This window comes from Bison bison, unplaced genomic scaffold, assembly GCF_000754665.1.
Source record: "Bison bison bison isolate TAMUID 2011002044 unplaced genomic scaffold, Bison_UMD1.0 scf7180017864280, whole genome shotgun sequence".
Lineage (NCBI taxonomy): Eukaryota > Metazoa > Chordata > Mammalia > Artiodactyla > Bovidae > Bison > Bison bison.
This window is the reverse complement of record NW_011494852.1, coordinates 2,938,548-2,952,482: the sequence shown is the minus strand read 5'-3', so window position 1 is coordinate 2,952,482 and position 13,935 is coordinate 2,938,548. Positions and strand designations below refer to the sequence as shown.

Here is a 13,935-nt window from a genome sequence, read left to right as displayed (position 1 = left end):
AACACACCAATCTCATTCAACTGAGGCTTAAAAAAAAAATAAGCAAACTTAAACTGGACACTTTGAAGATAACAGTTTGAAAAGGAAGGCATGGGGTTACGAGTCAAAATTATGACATGGGCTGGTCACAATAAATGGCCTGTTGTAATTATACAAACTATCAAAGGATATTTTAAAACAAGAGTGGCTTTTCCTGTATTTTTTTTTTTTTGTACTGTAAACATGTGCTGTTTGATATGACCTGAATTTAGAACATTTTTTGCAAACAAAACAAAAAACTTACATCTTTAAGGCAAGTATCTTCATGAGGAAAAAAATGAGTTCATTTATTATGAAACTGTGAGGATACCCAAGCAAGGCCCTACTTAACATTCAACAGTATGAACTTGAGAGTTTCCGCCCACTGTTCCTCAGAGCTGAACTGGGTTTGACAGAATTGGAGCCACCACCGCCTCCTCTGTCTTCCATCTTGCCCTCTCACATCCAGCCTGTAAGGAAGTCCTCTTTCTCAGCCTCTTCTGCGAACTGCTGCACACAGCCCAGGAAACCTGCTGTTCCAGATAAAACACAGACCCCAGACCAGTGTACCAGCAGCTCCTTACATTTGTCTGAGACTTCAGACTCCACAGGGAACATGCCAAAACCTCTAAAACTTCAAACCCATCCTATTGGCCAGGGCACTGGTAGCAACACCATCCAGCTCCCAGCAGCATTCAGCTTGTTTCATTCCCCAGGAATATAAGGCATCTGGTTTTCTACACCCTTCAGCTCATCATCGCCTTCCAGCTGTCATTGTTTAAGTTCAGTGTGTTCCCTCTGATACTGGGCTTCCCCTGGTCTAGTCTCAGCTTCATCCTGAACACACTCAAGATATCCTGCCACTATCTTGAAGTTCTTTTCTTTCAGCTTCTAATCAGCCTTTCCTCCCCCAAGGCCAGTTCCTTTAGCTCCATGTGAAGTTGTTCACCAGCATCTTCATTCATTCGCTCTGAGATCTCCAAACAGCGTTTGCAGCTCTATCACTTGTCTTCAGGGAGATTGAGCTGAGTGTCCAGCTGGCCTAAAACAGAGTCTGTGCCTCGCTCACCCACTGATGATCCACAACTGTTTGCCCCGACAGGAAGTCAGAAAGCCTCCAGTGATTTTACTTTTTAGCTAATGTTCTCCCTGGGGCTGTGTCAGACACTTCCCAATCAGAGTGATGCTGTTGGCACTTTCCACAGACATCAACCAGGCTGGGAGATGAATGTGTGAAACACATCCTGATGGGGGTTGATAAATGGCTCCACTCTTGAGTTAGTCCCTTCCTACTTCTCTCTTGGTTTGACCTGGCTGGGGGTAGTGATGGAGCAATAGATTCCTGGATGGTGAAACAGCCCAGTTTCAGGGGCTGGCTACAGTGCTGGCACACAAAGCTGGCCTGCATGGTGCCACTGGGCATCTCTAACTGTTCTATCCCTCAGGATCTGGAGCAAGACCTCCAGAACCACTCAGTCTTCAGCTACTTCCTGGTCTCCAGACAACAGTTATGCACTTTTCAGTTCAGTTCAGTTCGGTTGCTCAGTTGTGTCCGACTCTTTGTGATGAATTGCAGTACGCCAGGCCTCCCTGTCCATCACCAACTCCCAGAGTCCACCCAAACTCAAGTCCATCGAGTTGGTGATGCCATCCAGCCATCTCATCCTCTGTTGTCCCCTTCTCCTCCTGCCCTCAATCCCTCCCACCATCAGGGTCTTTTCCAATGAGTCAGCTCTTCACATGAGGTGGCCAAAGTATTGGAGTTTCAGCTTCAGCATCAGTCCTTCCAATAAACACCCAGGACTGATCTCCTTTAGGACAGACTGGTTGGATCTCCTTGCAGTCCAAGGGACTCTCAAGAGTCTCCTCCAACACTACAGTTCAAAAGCATCAATTCTTCGGCACTCAGCTTTCTTCACAGTCCAACTCTCACATCCATACATGACCAATGGAAAAACCATAGCCTTGACTAGATGGACCTTTATTGGCAAATGTCTCTGCTTTTTAATATGCTATGCACTTTTACTGAGTATTTATTACTCACCTGTTAGCATCCTGAGTGCTTTACAAGTATTGGCCCTTAACCAACATTCACCAGCACGTTAGGAGCTGGATGCTGGGCTCCTAGTGGACACAGCTGTGACCACTGCAGTCACAGACCCCACTCCCATGTGGACCAGGGTCCGGTGGGGAAGACAACCCTGGGAATGCCCACATGGAGTGTACGTGCTCTTAAGAGATGTGGGCAGGGAGCCTCAAACAGGCCTCAGCATCCTACAAGAACCCACCCTGACCCAACTCCTCCCGCTGCTGCACCTCCGCCCCATATACCTAGGGGAGCTCGCTGCCTCCTTTTCCTTCCCTTTCTTCATCTCTAGGAGCTCAGATCTATGTCTCCCCCACTGCAGCTCTGAAACAGCGTTGTTCAAGGTCTGAACACCTTCAGCAGCCTCCTGACCTCCTCTCTCTGCCCTTTTCCCCCACGGCTTCTCTGATGCCACCTTCAACCACCCCTTCTCCATGCCCACCACATCACTAGCACCCCCTGCTCTATCCCCTTTGCTGAGGGAAAAATGAGCCCAGACCTCAGATTTGGGCCTCCTCTCCTTTCTGATCTCAGCCTCCTTCTACATGATCTCATCCACAACTTTAAACATCTCTATAAACGCATAGTTACAAAATGTGTATCTCCTGCCCTGACTTCATCTTCCCTGGGCTCCAAACTCCACCAGCTTGCTCCACACAGCAGATATCTCTAAAGAGTAAAACAGAATTTTCTCTTTACACTCCCACACAAGCCTGTCCTAAGCTTTAGGAAAATGGAAAACATATACCCAGCTGCTCAGTCCCAAAGCCAACAAGGTATTTTTTCTCCAATCAAATGAAGTATAATAAAGTCTTTAAATATTTTTTTAAAAAGAAGGGAAGAAGAAAGGAGACGAAGGGAGGGTGGATCAGTTCACATGAGCTAAATGCAATCTTCCCGCTGACATGTTGCAGTGAGATACCCCGACCCCCACCCAGGGCTCCATGTTCTTCCCTTAGGACTTTCCTCACCCACATGAGAGGCTCCTAACCCCGCCAGAGACAGGGTCCCAGTCTGCATGGTACAAGCCTCGTGAGTTTGATCTCCTCCATCATGGACACAACCCTCTGCCTCTTTGAAGACTGCCCCCAGTTTGTCAACAAGACTCCCTTCATCTCCATGAAAGCTTGTTCCCACGCTGGAGGGAGCCCTTCTCACCAGGGTCAGTGATTTCCCCATTTCCAGGGTCAGAGGTGACGCAGGTGTGGCAGGGGACCAGAATGCGCATATGTGAAAGGAGAGAGCTGAGCCCAGCTGGGCAGGGAGACAAGGAGGGGTGGCTTGGAACAGGTTAAGCCTCAAAAGGCCCCACATGTCTGCAAGGATAGTAGCCTCTGGCTGAGACCCACACAGCTCAGGAACGTGGCCATACCAGACCACAGGCCAGGCAGAGCCCAGCTGAAGAGGCCTGGAAATCCTCTAGTACTATCACTCAGACGGAAGAGGAAGTTCCCAAATCAATCGGGTTGAAGGAGGGTGGGTAAACATCGGGCCAGTGAAATGCCTCTTCCTGGGTTTGAGCCCCACCATTGGTGTCCACAAGGCCAACCGTGGATGGAGCACTGATGGCCCAGACACTGTCACAGAGGAGTGAGTCAGCTGGGTCACACAGGTGCCAGTGACAAGTGTGTGGCAGGTAACTTCAGGAAGATAAGGTAGAGTTTGTGGGACCGTCATGTAACCAGTGGGCAGCACAGGTGTGTGTGAGACATGAGCAGGTACACCTGCACAGCACAGGTGAAGGAGGGTGTGCACTAGCGTGGAATGTTGGGAACAACAGGTGAGCAAATAGTGACGGACAAATGTGTATGTGACAGGCACACCAACACCAGTGCTGAGTGCTTCCCATCTAAGTGCAAGATGTTTCAGGGCCATAGTCTCTGTGGCCCAGGGAGACCTGAGGGCCCTGGTGTCCCTGGGGAGACACCCAGGCCTGCTCTGCCCTCCGTGGTGACCCTCATTGCAGGACAGCAAAGGGCCCACCTGTGACACACTCCCCCAGGGTTAGAGAAGGAAGCCCAGCTGCGTCCTCAGGGCCAGAGCAGGAAGACGGTAGGGGGAAGCATCTGCCACTCCAGCTATGTTCCCCCCGTTCTCCAAGCTCCCAGACACTTCATGGGCTCGGTCTCCAGGAACTAGGGGCCTCATACACACTTGTAGCCTCAGACCAGTCTGCTACTCCAGGACACAGTGCCACACAGAATTACTCCTGGGATACCTGAGGAAGAGCCTCCTCCTGTGCACCCCAGGTCATGTGCACACTTCCATTTCAGAACCCCCAACCCAGGCCTGCTCCCAGAAGTCACTCAGTCCCGAGAGCATGCACACCCCTCTCCCAGCCAGGTACCCACACACCCACTTCAGGCACATGCAGGCCTGAAGTCCACACACCACACAGGGGCAGGTCCACCAGAGCTGCTGGCTGGAAGGTCAACAATGTGGTTGCTGCCCCTACCCCAAGACCTGTCCTCAATCCCAACCCAAGGCCCTCCTGAAGCCCCCCAAGGCTGAGTCTACTCTCACCTTTTTACCCTCCTCCCAGGGGGCATCAGCTATAGAAGACCAGCCTTAGGGATGGAGTTGAGGCAGTAGAAGGTGGTTGAGCACAGCCCCACTCATCACCCCACTCAACTGTGCATCACCGCCAGGATCTGCCCACTGACTCCAAGTCACTCCTCCTCCCACCTTGCACTCCAGACCTCTGCCACTGTGTATTCCTATGCCAGACCCTCCCAGGTCCCACAAATAATTACCCCAACTGCCTATTATTCCCTTCTAGTCCCCTCCAGAACAAGCCTACAGGAGGCACTCAAAAGTTTATCTACAGTTCAGCAAGATCTCATGTTTGTTTCCTGGCCAAAGAGAGGCAGGGAGCACTGACCAGGAGGAGTGAGCATCATTTCCTCCTATTCTGCCATGTAGGCACCCCATAGTCAAGACCCACCTCCAAGAGACCAGCCTAGCCCAACATCATGTACACACACACCACAGCCTTTGTCACTTAGAGAAGGTGAATCTATTTGTGGGCCAAGTCAGCCAAATATTTCCAAATCACCAGGCCCTGGGGGGAGCCCTGCCTTGTGGGAAAAAGAACCTAGGTTCTGTTCACCTCGGTTAAATCAATCTCTCTCCCCCTCTGGCTCACTCCATTTCTCAATGTCTTTCTTAATCTTTCTCTCCACCATTCTCTCATCCTCTCAAAACAGTGAACCTCCCTCTCGAACTCTCACAATGTTCCTCTCTCACCATCTCGCTGTCACTCCCAAACATTCAATCTCTTTCACAATGTATTCTCAACATCTCTATCCCTCACAGTATCTAGTTCTCTGAGTGTCTCTCACAATCTCACGCCCCCTCTCTTATCTCCCTCCCAGTCTCCATGTCTTTCTCTCCTCTCCCTTCCTCCCCTTCTCACTCACCTCAACCAACCTCCCTACCTCTCTCTCACACACACACACAGCAGTGGACCTAGCACCCAAGAGTCTCCAGCCACAAAGGCACACCTGTGTGTGTACTTCCTAGGACACACACTTGATGTGCAGCATGTATAGTATTTGTGGAAACCTGTTTTTGTGCTTTTATTCCACCTGTGACTCCTTCATCTGGCAACTCAGGTTGTACTTGGTGCAAATCAGTGAGGGAGAAAGGTCCTAAATTGAGACTCTAAAGGTCAGGACAGGGTCTGGCTCAAGCTGCAGTAACCACAGGCCAGGAACTGTGAAGACAAGAATAAACAACTCAGACAGACCCTGGCCTGGAGAGTGTCTCCACCCTCTAGCAAGGAGATGTACCATCAAGAGAATTCTTATTCTCTCAGTACATGAAAGTTCAGCAGTTAACAAAAGCGACATTCTAAGGCAGCCTGGTTTGGCACCCTGCCTTATACGATCATGGGTGATCTACCTGCCTCAGAGTCTGACTCTCACACTGCTTCCTCAGTTCCACAGCCATCACGTCAGCATAACTCCTCACAATGAACTAGAAGACGTTTCTCCCTAAAAACAGCTTACAGACCAGGGCCCTAAATTCTGGGTGTTTGGTGAAATGTTAATACCTGGGAGGCTGGCTTATTTGTGTAGCTGAGATTGGAAGGTTCTGATCAGGAATTAAAGTTATGGGCAGGGAGTGGGTCCAGGCAGAGTGACCTGCATGTGCAAAGGCTCTGGGGCTAGAGGGATGGTGGCAGTCACCAGCGATGGGAAAAGCCAATACAGGGCTTCTGTATTTGGAGCCCAAAGAGAAAAAGCAGCCAGAGATGCATTCCCTTGGCTCTGACTTTTGATAAAGTCTGGCACATGAACTCGAAGAGGGCTCCATGCTGTGATGACTTGGTTCATCTGTGTGGGGGAGCATAGTAACCAGGATAGAGCAGATGAGGAAAGCAATGGTGGGGGTCACCTCCACAGCAGACACAAAGGAAGAGAGAAGATACAAGCTGCATTTGCAATAAGGAGAAACCCAGGGCAAAGCAGCTTTGACACTGGAAGCAGTCACAAAAAAGCTTTGCAATAATGGGCTACAAAGCAAAGCAGCCCAGCTCAGAAGGAAGAAAAAGCCAGAAACAGCCACCCGTCCCAGGAATTTACTCTCACCTGCCCCACTGGGATCAGCTCCTCCAAGAAGCCACTTTGATCCTTCTGAAGCCCCTTCCTCAGGAAGACACACGCTTTCCCCATCTCAGGACAACCTCTGTGTAACTCACCATGTACTTGCGCCCTCCGCCCACTAGGGGGCCTCCCGGCTCCAGTTTTCACACTAGCTGGACGCTGATGGCTGCCACTTCCCCTCCTACCTATCCCCATGGGCACTCCTGACAACCTTCACTTCCTACAGCAGGGCTCCCCCAGATGAATCATCCTACAAGAGAGATCCCACATCTCACACATGGATAAGAACAGTAGTCAAGAGGAGGTGGTTCAGTTCTCATAGGAACAAGTGGACTTAAAGTATTCCATGAAAATCACTGTGATGGTTATCCTGATTAGGGGGGTCTCTCAGCCGCAGGGGCCTGCCCGGGCCACCTACCAGTGCAAATCCAACACTAGGAATGAATAAGAAGTCCAGGCTTCCCAATGCTGATGTGTCTTTCAGAGGGAAAAAGAAAAATCTACATTTCCACATACCACATTTCATTAGGTCACCGCTTTCAAGACACTGACACAAACAAAACCCCACGCTAGTCAAAAGCCTGAGATTTCAGAGGAATTTATACAAAAACATAGTCAAACTACAATGCTTTTACCACTTGAACACTAGCTGTATGCTACACAAATTGACATTTTTGAGCTTGTGATTCTCCTAAGAAATAACAACCGTGGACCAAGGTTTTAAAAGAAAACTATATTCTTTTAAAGAAAATGAAAATATTCTCAAAAGAAAAACTTAATTTAAGTCAACTCATATGCTTTTTGTCGTGGAGCCTAATACACAGTGCTTTCCTGCAACAAGTGGGCAGGGCGCCCCCTCGCGGTCTCTCTTGACCGAGACCTGTGACTGGAATTCTGAGTGAGAAGGCACTCTTTTCGCGAGGCTGAGGATGGGGAGGGTTTGGGAAGGAGCCCAGGGCGAGATGACGGCTGAAAACACCCATCGGAATCCGGGTGACCAAAACCCGCAGTGGCCAAAGGCAGGGGTCCTTCGCAGGCCCCATTCCCTGAGGGGGGTCATTCCTCACCCCCTCCAGTGACCCCACCCAAACAACGAACCCTTCCCACCCAACCAGCAGGCAAGGCGCATAAGAGACAAATACACGTGCCCTTCCCCAAACCCCCGCCTGCCAAGCCACACCCAGCCCCGGGGCGCTCTAGAAGGGGATCCCAGACCCCTTCGCTTCAGGGAACCTGACTCCTGCCCCAAGGCCAGTCGGAGGACGGCGGCCGTGTATCCGGCACCCCTGCACGCGGTAATGGCAATCTTCAGCTACGCGACCCAGAGCCGGTCTGGGAGCCTCCCCCGCCACGAGGCTACCGGGCACAGGGGGTCCCGAAAGGGAAAGCCGCTGGTGGGGGGAAGGGCGGGAAGCAGGCAGGGCCCGGAAGAAAAAAAAGCGGCTTGAGGAGGCACAGACGGTGAATAAATATTAATAGCTTCGCCGCGGGGCCGGCCCCTCGGACAGCAGCTCGGTGGCTGGTGGGGATCGGGGTAGGGTGGGAGCCCGCCGCCGCGCCCACCCTGACACAAAGCTCTGGCACTGACCTGGGTCGCGTGTCGCCAGCGCACACGCAAAAATGCGCCTACGCAAAAAAACACGCGCGAACGCAGAAAACACGCGCCTGCGCAGAAAAACATGCGCGCTTCAACGCAAAACTACGCACGCACGGGCACGCACGCAAAACCGCAGGCTCGTGCAAGCACAAACACGACCCCAGGGTCGGGCTCTCAGCCCCGGCTCAGAGCTCCGTGACATGCACAGCAGGTGAGGGAAGTGGCCCAGGCCGGAGGCGCCGCAGGTGGCATCGGCGACACAGCAGGTGGCCTTCCAGGGGGTAGCAGCGGCGTCCATCCTCCCCGCTGAGCTGCAGCCCGCAGTCCTAGGGAAGAACACAGCCCCGGCTCCAGGGTAAGCAAAAGAGAGGTGCATCTGCGATCTGTAGGACCCTGCCCACCCTCCAGAGGACTTTGGCCTTTACTCTTTTGGGAGAGAGGCGGTCAGGAGCCCAGTGTTAGGACACCCCGACTTGGAGAACTTCTACACATCCAAAGGAGCGAGTCAGGAGGGAGGTAGTTGGACAGTAGCCTAGAGTCTGGGAGTCAGGGCTGGACAGTAAATGCGGGCATCAGCATAAAAATGTGACAGTTCTTACAAAGCCACGGGAGTTTCTCACAGGGAGTGCAGATAACTAGGAAAGAGAACAGCTGAGCTGTGGAAGCTCCAACTTTAAGACAGGAAAGAAGAGAACCAGAGCCCAGATTTCAGGGGAAAATAGAAGAGGCAAACCAAAAACAGCCCTGTTCTAAGGGCACAGTGAAGAAGGCGACTAGGAGAGGAGAGTCTAGGACAGTTACTCCAAGCTTAGGGCAGTGACAGCTGAGAATCATCTCCTGGATCCCCACATGGGGGTCATTGGTGACCTTGGGAAACAGGGAAGGTCAAATGGCTGACTTGAGTGGCCTTAAGAGATAATGGAACAGAACTGAAAACATCAAGTAAACAAGGAGTTTTGTTTTATGTCCCTTATGTTACCATTTTACCACTGCAGGATATATTATGGGCTAATTTCACTGTGCTGTGAGCTACAGTGAGGCACCAGGTGAACAACTTTTTCCTTCCTTTTGTCCCCTACCCCAAGGAAGCCCCTTTGGTCACACTCACTGCACTCAGGGCTGAACTCCAGCCTGGCAGGTTTGACACTTGTTACCCAAAGGCCCTGAGACTAATACCTGGCCCACCCCTAACAGATTACAAAGCTGGACTGCTGCCATGGAGCCTCATGTCCCAAACAGCTCAGATCCCAGATGTCCTCCATGGCCTGCCTGGCCACAGCCCCCTGACGGGGCCTGCTACTAACCACCACACACCAGAGAGACAGGACGAGAGGGGGGCCTGGAGACCCCAGTTCCCATCCAGGGGTCTCCCCAGAGGGACAGCAGCACCACATCTCCCAACCGTGAGGCATTGGCTGTGATCTGCCCACAGCTTAACCTGCTCCTGGACTCTCAGTATCAAGCTTCCCCTAAGGACTGTCCTTAGCGATCCCAAGGGGACCTGGCAAGTCCCCAGACAGAAGAGCAGGATGCCATCCTACTGTTGCTAGAGGATCGGGGGCCCTCTGCAGGCCGTGCCTGCCCCCAGTCCACCTTCCTTGATCCTCCCATCAGGATTCCTATTTCCTTTGGGCCACTTGGCCCCACCAACACAACCTGGTTCCAAATGGACCCTAGATTCCTACAGAAGATTTCTCACGGACACACCTGCTCTTCCCTGGGACTCTGAAACCCAACTCTTGGTTTTCCTCCTACCTCTCTGGTCAGATCAGGTCACTCACTCTAGGCCTCCTGTGTGGCTGTATGCATCCCTGGAATGTTAGGAGCTCCTGGGGCTATCCTGAGCCCCAACTCCTTCCTGTACAGTTCTCCCTGGAAGACCACTTATTCCCCTGGCTTCAGTAGCCATGTACCTGACCATGATGGGACTGATGGGACTCTTGCTTCCGGCCCTGACAGTAGCAAGGACCGGAATTCCCATTCTGCCTTTAACAATGAAAAAGGCTGGGCAAAAAAATATGAAACAATGATTCTCAGACTCAGAACACCAAACAAGGCAGGCCAGTGATGGAAGGGAAACTAATAAAGTAGCCCCACAACTGCCCCAAGTTACTACACTACTTGGAAAGATTTTCCAGCGTACTCAAAGAGAGCCTATTGGCCTCCTTTAATTGAGAATTTGGGGAGGTAAATGCAACTAGAAACCACAGGACAGAGTATCAGAGAGGAAAGAGCTATATATGCCAATGACTCCCAACTCCTACCCCTGTACCAGAGTCTTCACACTCCAGCACATCCACCTGCTTCCTGGATATCTCCATGCAGATGTCTCTAGCTACCAAAAGCGAGAACATCTTATGCCTTCCTCTTCTCACCTTCACTCATTCTCCTGGGGTCCTCACTCTCACCTTCCAACCCCCAAATTCCCACATCCAGTCACTGACCAAATCCAGTCTCTTGTACTATCTAACCAACACTCCATCTACTTCCCAGAACCCAGGGTCACAACCTTCACTCCACCAGTGTCCTCAGGGAACCCCAGCCCCTTCCCCCTCCTTCTCCATTCATTCTCTGCATGGCAAGGTAAGTGCCCTTTCTAAATCCCAATGCCATCATGTCATCCCTTTTCGATCCTTCTCTACTGTCCTCAGGATAACTGCAGGCTCCTCAGGTCAAGTGACCTTTCATCATCCTGCCAACTTCTCCAGTGACACAAAACAACACACCTTCACACCTTAGCAGTTCTGCTTCCATTCCCTGGAAATGCCCTTCTCCTTGCCTCCTTGGCTAGCTCTGATTTGTCTTTCAAATCTCAGCTTGAGTGTCACCTCCCCAAGAAAGTCTTCCTTGATTTTCCAAGGCATCCTAGGTGCTCTGAAAACTCCCCGTGATAGCAGTGATGACCCTGTTAAATACTGCCTGAGTACTTGTCTCTCTGGAGGGTACTGCTGCTGCTGCTGCTGCTAAGTCTGTGTCCGACTCTGAGCGAAGCCATGGACTGCAGCCTACCAGGCTCCGCTGTCCATGGGAGTCTCCAGGCAAGAGTACTGGAGTGGGGTGCCATTCCAGACTGTCTTTATTCTCTACATCCACAACACCCTGACACTGTACATCCTGAGGAAATAATTTGATTGATTGACTGAGAAATGGGCTGAGAGAGACTATATCCTGGACGGGGGGACGGGGTAGGGGTCGGGGGGAGAGCGGTGCGGAGGGAGAGAGCTCACTAAGGGGAGGACAGGCATATGGGGTCGCTGGACATGACTGAGCGACTTCACTTTCACTTTTCACTTTCATGCATTGGAGGAGGAAATGGCAACCCACTCCAGCATTCTTGCCTGGACAATCCCAGGGACGGGGGAGCTTGGTGGGCTGCCGTCTATGGGGTCGCACAGAGTCGGACACAACTGAAGCGACTTAGCAGCAGCAGGCATCATGGGGTAGAACCATAAAAGAGGAAGTAGGGGATTTCCCTGGCGGTCCAGTGGCTAAGACTCTGTGATCCCAATGCAGGGGACCTGATCCCTGTTCAGGGAACTAGACATTGCTGCAACTAAGACCCAGTGCAGCCAAAGAAATATTAAAAAGAGGTAGGCCCGCAGAACACCTAGGGAGGATGAGGTCTATGTAGGAGGGGGGCTGCCCCAGCCACCAGCCCTCTGGGGGGCCCAGGCTCACCTCACAGTGGTAGCACTCCACGTGGTAATCTCTGTCCATGGACACCACACGGATGGTTGTCTCACAGCCCTGGAAGAAGAAACAGGGTATGAAGCGAACTGTGTGGTGGGCACATACCTACACGTGCTCCTGTCATGGGGGCTGTGCATTCACACCCGTGTGAGCACTGACACAGGTGCTTCCATGGGGCCGGAACAGGCATCGGTTGGTGCACACAGATGGATGTGCGTGTGCTGGAGGCCTCCTCCCACACCTGCAGCTGACAGCATGCACGCTTGCTGATGAGAGCCACCACATGGGCATCAGTTCTTTGGAGTCAGCAAAGACCAGTCCCGCTTCCCCAGACACAGTAGGCTGGGACAGAGCCAGCGTGTGAGGAAAACCCAGTGCCGAGAGCTGCACCCCCGAAGGCTGTTTCCTGCACAGACTGCACCCTTCTCTTCATCTGCTCCACCCACCATCTCAGCTGTGAGCTCACGAACTTGGGGGACAGTCCTGACATGGATGGGCAATGGAGTTGAGGGGGCGGGGGGGGCAGCTGAGAAGCAGGGGCCACCATGTCCCTCTAACTCATGCAGGAACACATGTACCCTGTGTGCCCTGGGTGGTCCCCGTCCTGTACACATCTTCTGCCCAGAGGGCAATGGGGCAGGAGCACCTGCTTGTCCCTCCCACCGCAGCCCAAGACCTGGCGCCCATCCAGGCAGGACCAGCAGGGCCAGGCACCTGATCATCTCCAGGTGAGTGGTTCCTACCTGTGCAGGGAGGATAGGACGGGCACAGGAGGCACATTTTGGTGCAAAAACCCTGGAGAAATAAAGGAAACCAGAAGTGACCAGCTGAATGACTGGAGGTCAAGGGAACGAGGACAGGTCCACCCATAGTAGCCCATGATGTGGCCAAACAACAGGCCCCCTCTCCTTGTGTGGACAGAGTGAGGTAGGAGCATTCTCTGCCATGCTTTCTCAGCACTGGCCTTTTCTGTGGCTCCCCAATTCACCTCCACCCCATCACCTCCTCCAGATGGCTTCTCCCCTGGCCTCTTCCTCATGCTTCCTAAGTATTTGCCCCCTAATGTCCACGTTTGGGTCTCTCCTAGCTGAGACCCTGCAAAGCCTGGCTCCACACCAAGTACCAGGAACCAATGCCTAGCACCACCCCCATACAAGGCAACAGCACGGGACCAGAGGTCTGAGAGCGGAGCCTGGAGCCACAGCAAGGAAGAATGGATTGCCTAGTCACATGGGTACCAGACAAGCAGGAAAAAGACTCTGCAGAGACCCCAGGTTCCCATTCCAGGCAGAAAAGTCCTGGCCTGGTCATTGGAGCAGACAGACACAAGGTGGGGCATCTGAGAGTTCCCACCCCTAGGAGGAAGGGGCTGTAGGCAAAGGCAAGGGGAGGAGAGAACCGAGACAGATGGCTCCAGGCAGAGATCCGTGCCTCACCTCAACCACTGAGCACACAGTGGAGGCAGGAAGTGAACAGGCCAAGAATGGAGAACACAGACAGGCAGGCTGGAAAAATGCTCCCAGGGCGGGCAGAGGAACCATGGGAGTCACACTGCTCCACAGTGCCAGCTACTCACGTGTGATAATCTCTGACACAGTAGATGTTGTTCTCCACATCCACAGTGAAGGGCACCCCATCCAGGCACTCGTTGCATACCGAGCATCGGAAGCAGCCTGGGTGGTAGGACTTCCCAAGGGCCTGCAGAATCTGGGGGCAGGAGGCACTGAAGGGTCAGTGCAGGTGGAAGGCTCAGCACAGCCCCCAGAAGACACGCTGGCTCTGAGCCCCTGGCAGGTCTCCAACAGGTGAAAGGGTGGAGTCCTCAGACTCCACGCATGTCAGAGGGGCTCCAGGAGCCTGGGGGAGGTTCTCACCATCTCCATGATGAGGTGTCCACACACGCTACACTTGTCAGCCGTTTGCTGGAACCCGGAGTA

At 52.6% G+C, this 13,935-nt stretch overlaps 1 protein-coding gene across 3 annotated transcripts in view; it reads right to left on the bottom strand.

Moving 5' to 3' along the window:
- Positions 1 to 1,998: 1,998 nt before the first annotated feature.
- Positions 1,999 to 13,935, bottom strand: part of WTIP (Wilms tumor 1 interacting protein) — a 30,475-nt gene continuing 18,538 nt past the window's right edge. For 2 of the 3 annotated variants that reach the window (XM_010848956.1, XM_010848957.1), the window contains 4 exons: positions 13,873 to 13,935; positions 13,575 to 13,705; positions 11,987 to 12,055; positions 1,999 to 8,634 (listed from right to left, as the gene is read on the bottom strand). In XM_010848956.1, coding sequence (XP_010847258.1) covers positions 8,400 to 8,634; positions 11,987 to 12,055; positions 13,575 to 13,705; positions 13,873 to 13,935 — 498 coding nt within the window. In that variant the 3' untranslated portion in view covers positions 1,999 to 8,399. Of the gene's footprint in view, positions 8,635 to 11,986; positions 12,056 to 12,741; positions 12,794 to 13,574; positions 13,706 to 13,872 lie in introns of all 3 variants that reach the window. The other variant, XM_010848958.1, reaches the window with a different exon arrangement.